This window comes from Aptenodytes forsteri, unplaced genomic scaffold, assembly GCF_000699145.1.
Source record: "Aptenodytes forsteri isolate BGI_AS27 unplaced genomic scaffold, ASM69914v1 Scaffold72, whole genome shotgun sequence".
Lineage (NCBI taxonomy): Eukaryota > Metazoa > Chordata > Aves > Sphenisciformes > Spheniscidae > Aptenodytes > Aptenodytes forsteri.
In genome coordinates, this window is record NW_008796193.1 from 449,120 (window position 1) to 458,930 (window position 9,811).

Consider the following 9,811-nt stretch of genomic DNA (forward strand, 5'->3'; position numbering starts at 1 on the left):
TTGTCAGACAGGAAAAAGTCCCTGCAGGCAAGTACTGGGAAGATACCATGAGCCCATGAAGTCCAGTGACTCATCCCTAACAGCCAACTTGGCTTCCCTGAGCAAAGGCAATGCAGTCCGTGCTTTTGTCCGAAAGATGATGCTGTCCTGTGTTACTGGTCATCAGAGACTTCACTGAGCGAGAAAGGTGAAGAGCAAGCGAAACATCATCTAAAAATGAACCGTAGCAATGACCTGTGACAATGTTCATAATCTGGTGTTTTAATGTTCCCAAGTGGGATGAAATCCCTAAGAGCTTACAGATCCAGACCCAGCTACTCTCCTAACAGACCGGTTAGCTGCACTGCTGAGATGAGAGTTTATATTTAAAAAATGCACATGTCAACTCCCAGGCAGATTAAAAAATCAGAGACAGGAATTGAGTCAGATTACATATGCTGACAACATGAGTCGCGTGACTAGCATCTGGTGATAGTGTTGGAAAATTTTAACTGAGAAGTTCAGACCTTTCCTTATTTTACCTGTCAAACTCCAGTCAAATGTATCTATTTTATTTTTTTAATGTAAGTGCTTTGATTCTTTGGTATTTAGATTTGCTAGACTACTGACCAAACAAGGATCTGAATTTTTATAGTACGGCTCTGATTTCTTTGGCCCTCATCAACACTTAGTCTACATTCGACCTATTCAGAAAATGAATCTTCACCTCAGTTGAAATTTCAGCATTTTGACATTTCTTTTTGACACAAAAAAGCACCAAAAATAAATATGCTAAATAATCTCATGAAAATGAAAATTTCCAAAGATTTTTGACTCAAGTAATGTCAAAGTGAGAAAGCCAAAAATCTTCTATAGAAACAAAGGTTGACACTGCACAATTCAAATGCATGTGTTTGAAAAAGTATATTTCTCCCTTGCTTTCTCTGTTTGACTTAGAGGAGCCAGCACAAACGTTATGATGCATGATGAACACTGAAGTCTGCTAGAAGCTGCTCAGAATGTTTGTAAGTGGATAATAACTGCAGCAAAACAGCATGTGATTGCTTAAGTGTTTGAACCTTTGACAGAATACATCAGTTCTGCAAAGAATACTGTAGTATGAGAATAGCATGCCTTTGGCACAACGATCAGGTTTATGCATGTGCATCTAAATGCTGTTCTGCCAGGTCGTCCTTCTAGTACATGACAAAGAAATGAAAGGGAACACTGGCAAATAAGCACGTCATAACCACACAGCGAAGGAGCTTGAGGATGAAGCCCTGTGTGTTTCCATAGCCTCTGTAATGCCACTGTGGAGATGCCCACGGGTGCTCGCCCACCCCAGAGCCGGTCAGTGCAGGTTCCCAGCCACGCCGGGGCTGCAGCGAGTGCAGCCGGCTGCCCCGGCTGTGTCTGCGGCACAGGCACCCGCCTGCCACGTGTGTCAGACAGGGCGTGTGTGTGTATATATATACATATATACACATGGTGTCATTCACCACCGCGCCATCAGCAGCAATTTCTGACAGCCTGTGTCTCCAGAAGACGCATGCAGGGAAATGGTGTATATATATATATATACACATGGTGTCATTCACCACCGCGCCATCAGCAGCAATTTCTGACAGCCTGTGTCTCCAGAAGACGCATGCAGGGAAATGGTTGCCATTTCTCCTTTAGTAGCGAGAGCCCTGCTTCTGATCTCATGCGTGCCACAGCCCTCCACCTTTACAGCTGTAAGCGATGTATCCGTGATTTACCATCCTCTAAATAAAATCCTGGCTGAGTTGATTAGTATCCTTACACATCAGGAACTATGAAGAAAAGGATGAAACTGCCTTCTTGCCAGTTCATGCCCTGACCAACGGCACGCCTGGCTCAGCCCCTGGGCAGGGTGCAGGTATGGGCCGGCTGTGGGGCAGAAGAAAAAAGGGGTCTGGGGATGCTGAGGAAGGGTGGAGAAGCCTAGTGACATCTCTGAAGACACATATGACAAAAACACTTATGGCAAAAGACATTCTGTGTTGCCAAATGAATGCTGGGATGCCAAGTCTGTCAAAAATGAGAAGCAGTTGACTTTTGTCTCCAATCCTGTATGAAAACCTACCTCCTCCCCGCTCAGCCCCTTCTGCCCACCCAGCAGCCCTGTGCTGCCAGTCTGCCCCCACCTCTGGGTGCTGGGGGGGGGCTAATTGCAGGAGGGCAGCACAGAAAGGCTCTTTGCATCTGAGTTTCTGAGCTTGGAGCCTGAGGCTGCTCTGCAGATGACTGTGTCTGCAAAGGAGGGGAAGGAGAAGAGAAGGGATTTCCACCCATGTTGCTGCTGTTTGCTTCTGCTTTCCCCGACCTCCTGGCTCAGTGCACAGAGGGCTGAGCTGCAGCAAGAGTCTCCCTGGACACCCAGCAGCACCCTGTAACTTCTGTTCTCATTTTCAGGTTGCATTTCACTTTTTACACTGTCCTCTGCACCATGCGAGAGCAGGAAGAGGACAGTGCCAGACACAAAGCTGGGACCTCTCTGGAGGCAGAAATCCTTTGGATGTTCTCTGTCTACTAAAATTCTGGAACGGAGAGAAAGAAAGATGCTGCAAATTAATAAAGATGCTTCACCCCACATAGCTGTTGTTCTGGGTACCCAGAAAGGAGGAGGAGAGAGGAGACAGGGAAGATCAGGGCACATCCACTCTCTCTGTGTTTTGCTGCTCTGCTAGATCTGCACATGTCAGACTCTCCCATCGTCTATGTGTGGAGTTGCAATACACCTCAGGATAAACTAGGAAGAGATACACTATTGGCTATTTCATGTGCGGTGTGTCATCTAGCAGGCTGTATATATCACGGGGAAAGCAGGGACCACTCAGTCTCTGAGCAAAGCTGTTTCAGTGTGTAGCTCGGAGATTCTTTGGAGATTAAAAGAAAAGGGAAAGGCTGCCCTTGCTTTTTTGATTCTGACAAGCTCTGAAAACTCTTGGGAAACAGAGACCTGACGGATGAAGGACTATGTGGAAAACCAATAAAGCAGATTTCCAAGGAGAAGTTGTGGGAGAGAAGCAGAACAGTGCCCAAAAGGAAATATTCACTAGGATTTCCTCCTAGGTGCAGAGAGAAAGTGTTTGGGGATCTCTCATATTTCAGCATCTGTATACAGGACATATGGGACTGGAAAAGAACAGCAGCTGGAGAGTCCCTGGAGCAAAGCTCACGTGTAATCAGCAGAGGAAGAAGGACCCATTTATCAACTCTTTTATGTAGTTTGCAACCACGGGGCAGATTTTTAAAATGCAAGCGTGTGTGTTTCCTCCTGCAACTACTGACTTTAGCACCTGAGCTGCCAGGAAGGAGGGCAGAGGAACACGCAGCCTGCCCGGGGACATGGGCAGCGCTGGAGCCTTGCTTCCCGAGCCATGAGCAGGCACATGTGGTTCCCTTTGCAGTACATCTCCAAGCCCTTCTGGAGGGCGGAGAATCACAACACGACCAACTTCTCTTCACTGTATGGCTTCCCTAACCAATCCTTCTTCCACAGTGATTTGGACCTGGAGGACCTGGGGGACTTTGACAGTGGGACCAAGTATGAGGGCGAGTCCCAGAGCCGGACGGTGAAGGCACTGCTTATAGTAGCCTACTCTGTGATCATCTGCATCTCGCTCTTCGGCAACATCCTGGTGTGCCACGTGGTGATCAAGAACAAAAGGATGCACTCCGCCACCAGCCTCTTCATCGTCAACCTGGCCGTTGCCGATGTGATGATCACCATTTTGAACACCCCGTTCACACTGGTGAGCGTCCGGCTTGTCTGTGTTTTGTTGGTGTCTGTGTGCCTGTCAGAGCTGTGTATACGTGTATTGAATGGGCCAGTAACAGGCTAATACACAGAGTTTCTTTTTGGTTCTCCCCCCTCTCCTTTTGCCTCCTGGACGAGCTGCAGCCGTGCACTGTCCGTAGTGTTCTTCTGCCTTCCAAAAGCAGTTCCCAAATTATCAGTTTGAATTCACCTTTTCTTAAATTGATCCTGTTTCTTTGGTGGGATTTCTCTGCCTTGCTCTGATGGGATTTGCATCCCTTAATGCCTTTTTCAGGGATTTTTTTCTATCTATTTTTTCAGGGAAAGGATAGTGCCCTCTTGTGTGTTTGCACAGCAGCACTCACACATTAGGTACAAGTAACTAAATAACTGTAATCTCTCTTAGGAAACAGCTTTAGATCAACTTCAAAGAAACAGCAAATTGCTACAGTTTCAGTGACAGAGTCATTACTACTAGAGTTGTCTCTATGGGGAAATTATTAAATTAATTGAAAAGAGATTAGCTAGTCTTGACTAATTTTCTGTATGGATGGATGTTTTGTAGTAAATGTGCTTTAATTCAAATTAGCTTAATCTGCTTCCAGAGTGAGTTACATTAATGTGGAATAAATATTGCGCAGCCAGGAATAACAAAGGGAGTGAGACAACAACTGTTATTTGGAATAATCTCTTCTGCAGAAAAGCCACAATAAGTAACACCTCTCTGGGAACTCATAAGAAATGCCATGCTGCTCCTGCCACTGCAGTCTCAGGGAGGCTTTAAACTCCCCCTGCCTCCCTCCCCAAGAGCGGCTGGATTTCATGCCCAGGTGGAGACAGCTCCTGTACCTGCAGAAGTCAAATCAATGAGGAAGGCAACCCAGCTTGTGAAGTGTGAGTTGCTTTTTCAACTGGGGGGTAAAATTTTCCTCTCTGTGTAACTTAATTGACACCTCTGAAATTGCTGTTGATGAATCTCACACAACATGACAAGAGAAGAGTCGGGCTGGGAGACCAGCGTACAAGCTAGACCCTGCCACCCAGCTCCATGTCCTGTTTCTGAGCATGGCTGGTAGCCGCAGACCCCACAGGGCAGGTAGGCAGGGATGCGCCACAGACAGGCAGTCCCTAACTCAGAGGTGTTATCTCACTATTTCAATGCCCTCAATGATTTTTTCTTCCATTAATTTATCTCACTAAGTTTTGGACCCATGCAACTTTCAGCATCTATAAACTCAAATGTTTTAACAATGGCAGAGGCGCAACTGTTTTTAAGGAGGCAAGCTACTGTTTTTCCCTACAGAGCCTCATCAAGGAGTTGAGCTAAGATTTCTTTACCTTTTCCAGAAGGACCATGTTACATGTACACATGCACACCCAAACACACATATACAGAGCACTACTCAGGTGGATTTGTTTGTGCAGTGTAATAAATCTCACCTCTGTTTCAAAGCCTCTTGCATAGTCACTGTTTCCTCAGAAAAACTGAGTATAATGCATCTACAAAGCATAAGGAAACTATATTAAAGCATTTCTTCCTTACCATACTCCGGGGAAGCCTATTTGCTACTCTTCAGATAATGCACACTGTTTTAATCCAATTTTGCCTGTTCTTCAGGTGCGGTTTGTAAGCAGTACCTGGGTTTTTGGAAAGCTGATGTGTCACATAAGCCGGTTTGTTCAATACTGCTCCGTTCATGTGTCTGTGCTGACCCTTGCTGCCATTGCTCTGGATCGGCATCAGGTATGCAGTATACATCACCCCTGTGTTTGCTAGAAAATAAGGTGCTAAATACATAGGTTTTCCCCCTTCAAATCCCAGTACCTGGAAACCTGTATTGTCTTGGGAATCAAGGAATGGAAGGGAGAACTCTAGCTTTCATGGCAGTGGACAAAAAACCCACATTTTTTTACAGCGAAGGTGGTCAAACACTGGAACAGGCTGCCCAGAGAGGTTGTGGAGTCTCTGTCCTTGGAGATATTCAAACCCCAACCAGAAACAGTCCTGGGCAGCCTGCTCTAGCTGGCCCTGCTTTGCACAGGGAGCTGGACTAGATGATCTCCAGGGGTCCCTGCCCATCTCAGCCACTCTGTGGAGTACAGCCCTGAAAGCATGGCGGAAATATATTCTGAAGTTCAAACACCAGCAAGCCAATGCATTTTCTCAGCATTTATTTATGAAGAGTCTTACAATTTTCAGGCTTGCCCCATTATTTTGGGATGCCTAAGACTGCAAGTAGTGAGAACTGTGTTAGCACCTTCAGTTCAAGTTGAGAACCCCCTGCCCTGATACTTTTTTGGCGAATACCAACCAGGAAAATCTTACAGGTCAAGCAATAAGTGCAAACAAAAGGGTTTTCTTGAAGTATAATACAGTTTGTAATTTTGCTTAAGCTGATAAATGCTGTGCACTGGCAGAGCAGATCCTACGAGGTGCGCTCTCAGGCAGACTGTGTATTTTTCTTGCAGTGCTGGAGTCACAGAAATGGTTGTTACTGAAAAGCAATTTCACATGATAAATGACATGGCTAGATGAAGTTCAAAACAATAACGGATTCCACTCTGATCATCTGGGATGTGCTCCATCTGGTGTCAGAATATTACAGTGACTGCCAGAGTATAGATCATCCATTTCTGTCTTTTTTACCACAAAAAGTTTGGTAGTCTGCCCATTCTATGTGCAACTGGCTGCCTCTTGGCAGCTCCTGAAAGCAAAGCATTCTGATAATGATTCATTTTAATCAGTAGATTCTGGGCTGATTGCACAGTATGGCTAGGTATCAAGAAGTGTTTGTTTCATTAAGGGCAAACACAATACTGTTTTTAAATGCAGTAGGTTACTCAGAACTGGAATTAGCTAGTATGGCCCAAGGAGATAAAAATAGAAATAAGGAGATGTTACTGAGCAAAGAGAAATCAACACTCGACTCTATAAACATTGCTAGTCCTGAGAGGTACCAGAGCAGACAGATGCTCCAGGGGAGTTGTAGAAGCTCGATTAAGTAGATATTTATAATGAGACTAAAAAAGACGTACATAAAATACCAAAGGCTTCATCAGCCAAGAGATCATTTGGATGACATGATAGGTGTTCTTTTAATTATTGTTTCATTGCCTAATATAATCATCCATAGTGCACGTAGCTCAACAGGTATCTAACCATCATGATCTCTGAAGCCAAGCTGGTGGATGACACTGACCGTGTGTCTCTGCTCAGGGCACTGGGCCAGCAGTAACACTTAATACTTGCACAACTCTTTGCATTTTCCAGCCCTTATACTCTCCAAAGACCTGTAAAATGAGTCTCTCCTTTCTGCCTTCTAACACTGGAGGGATGCAGAGCTGCTGCAGTGCTTCAAACTGCAACGTGAGGCTGAAAGAGTGACCAAGACGTTGTCAGATAAAGTAGTCCTCCTTAGCAGCAAACACACCTGGACTACACCATGCTGTAGCCAGTACTGCACAGGGTAAACTCTGAATATAAAAGAGACCAGCCTTCAAGTCTGTTAGTGCTATGTTGGCCAAAGATTACATTCAACCGTGGTTCTCAAGCATCTTGTCACTTTGTCTTGCAAGTCCACCAAATGCCAAATGCTGTGAGCACCGTGGCTGCCATCTGTATTGGAGACCTTGTCTGTAGTAATTAGGAGCCTTTTTGCATTCCCTATAGTACAAGCCAGAACAGCCTCTTGGCTTTCAACTTGTGCCACACTTAACGTCCATGCTGAGTATTCCTTGCTGTCCTGGAAAGCACACACGCTGTTTGCCTCTTACTCAGTGATCAGCGTGAAATGCTTGCTTGCTCCTAGACATGGATAAAGCAAAGATGTATTCTTTTTTTTTTGAAAGCTTGCAGCTCGTTTTTATCAATGGAGGACACTGTAAATCCTCAGGATTGGTTGTTCTCTGCAGGTTATCATGCACCCTCTCAAGCCGCGCATGTCTATGGTGAAAGGAGGGATTTGCATCATTATCATCTGGGTTATGGCCAGCTGCTTCTCACTGCCTCATGCCATTTATCAGACTTTGACAAGATTTTATATCGGGTAAGAAATTTACACAGTGGTTTTTTTATATGACATATGCAGCTTAATCGAAGTCCCACAGATTCTAAGGCACACATCTCTCCATCTCTGTTATTAAAAAAAGAAAGTATGGTGAAACAGAGAAGTCCTCCTTCTCTTTGACAAGGTGGCGTGTTTCTCACAAAAGGACAATGAAAATCAATGGAATTGCTTTCAGGCTTGCTTGTTAGTTGATTTTGGCTCAGAGACTCAGCCCTGTAATTTGAGGCAGGCACAGAAGAGAGGTGCTCTTCATCATTAGAGAGCACAGATGTCAATATGGATTATTATTTTCTTTTCCTGGGGATGTGTTTAAAATATTTCACTGGGGCAAAGGTCAAACTTAAAGCAAAATTTTCCATTGAAAGTGGCACTTGCCCATGTTACTGAATTACTTCTGCTCTCTGTACCTTTACTGAAACTTGTAAGAATGTCTGAGATGTTTGTCCTCCAGGTGTTGTGTGCAGCTGGTAGTGGAATTGACAGTTCTTTCTCTCTTTGATCTTCAGGAACAGAACAATACGAATGGTCTGCCTCCCCAGCTTCCCTCCTCCTGCTGATCTTTTCTGGAAGTATTTGGACTTGACTACTTTTGTTCTCTTGTATGTCTTGCCCTTGCTTGTGATCTCCATCACATATACCATGGTGGCCAAGAAGCTCTGGCTGAGAAATGCCATCGGGGACCTCACCATGGAGCAATACTATGCCCATCAACGGAAAAAGAAGATGACGCTGAAGATGCTGATGGTGGTGGTGATTGTGTTTGCAGTATGCTGGTTCCCCCTGAACTGCTACGTGGTGTTGATCTCCTGTAGGGCCATCCACAGTAGCAATGCTCTGTACTTTGCTTTTCACTGGTTTGCTATGAGCAGCACTTGCTACAACCCCTTCATTTACTGTTGGCTGAATGAGAGCTTCAGATCTGAGTTGAAGTCCTTGCTGTGTGTATGCCGGCGAAGGAGTGCAGCCCAGAGTCATGCTCTGCAGTCCATCTCCCCCCCTTTCAGGCACGCCTGGGTTGAGAACTGCCATTATAAAAGAGGCAGTGCCTGCCAGAAGGCAAGGGCATCCTCCCAGAGGAACTCTGCAAAGACAGACATATCCAGTGTTCAGCCAATTGTGGCAGAAAGCTAAATGTTTAATCTGATGGCCAGGCAGCATCATGTTGTAATTGCAGAATCACAGGAAAAATTGAGTTGGAAAGGACTGCTAGAGACCATGTAGTCCAACCTTCTGCCCAAAGTAAGCTGACTTCAGTGTTTGATTGGGTTGTTCAGGACCTGATGCAGTCAGGTTTTCAAAAATCTCCGGGGATGGACTGCCCACATGTGGGCTCCAGAATGAGGGGTGTCGAGTGAATTTTTCATCGGAACAGTCAGCAAAAATTAAGAGAATTCTTTAACAGCACACAAAAACTTTCACAGCCTAAGCAAATAAGGGAACCTACGCTGATTATACACACACCAACTGATGCACACTGTTTTAAAGTAGATGGCTGTTTATGCATATAGAAACACTGTATTGATTCCTTCTTTTTATTTGTTTGTAATTTGTTCAAGATGAGTAACATTTATAGCCATTCTCATATTTATACCCAGCACATCTCAGCCGCTTACTCTGCTGTTACAGAAATGCTGCAGATTTGCCTGTCCGCCTCACTGTGACCCGGGGTGTTCCTTGCAGCACCGCAGATGGCCGTGCCTGCTGGTGGAGGGGGAAACGTCTCAAAAATCACAACGGGAACACAGCTTAGAAGCAGGACAGCAAAAACTCACTCCATTTTTTGCAGGTGTTCTTCTTTCAGTGGCTTGTTTTGTTCTGTAAGGATTACTAGTAGTCACCTTAAAACACCGCTTATACTGCAATCTGTGGCCAAGAAAGAAATTATGCAAGTGAGCTTATTCTCAAGCACTAGCTAGCTGAGGAACCAACCCTTTCTTAAAACATATACCACCTGTCATTTTGCTAAGGACTAAACTAATGC

The 9,811-nt window shown here is 45.0% G+C and overlaps 1 protein-coding gene across 1 annotated transcript; it reads left to right on the forward strand.

Annotated features, from left to right (window-relative positions):
* Nucleotides 1-3,381: 3,381 nt before the first annotated feature.
* On the forward strand, nt 3,382-8,988 carry LOC103906149 (probable G-protein coupled receptor 83). The gene is made up of 4 exons (XM_009287988.1): nt 3,382-3,758; nt 5,382-5,507; nt 7,676-7,809; nt 8,337-8,988. Exons 1-4 carry the CDS (start codon nt 3,384-3,386, stop codon nt 8,959-8,961), a joined length of 1,260 nt encoding a protein of 419 aa, XP_009286263.1. The 5' UTR covers nt 3,382-3,383; the 3' UTR covers nt 8,962-8,988.
* Nucleotides 8,989-9,811: the final 823 nt, after the last annotated feature.

Excerpts from the sequence above, each read along its gene's own strand:
- LOC103906149 (XM_009287988.1), top strand. The coding sequence starts at position 3,384 with ATGAGCAGGCACATGTGGTTCCCTTTGCAGTACATCTCCAAGCCCTTC. Across the intron at positions 3,759-5,381 it reads TGAACACCCCGTTCACACTG|GTGCGGTTTGTAAGCAGTAC; the intron begins GTGAGCGTCCGG and ends CCTGTTCTTCAG. Across the intron at positions 5,508-7,675 it reads TTGCTCTGGATCGGCATCAG|GTTATCATGCACCCTCTCAA; the intron begins GTATGCAGTATA and ends TGTTCTCTGCAG.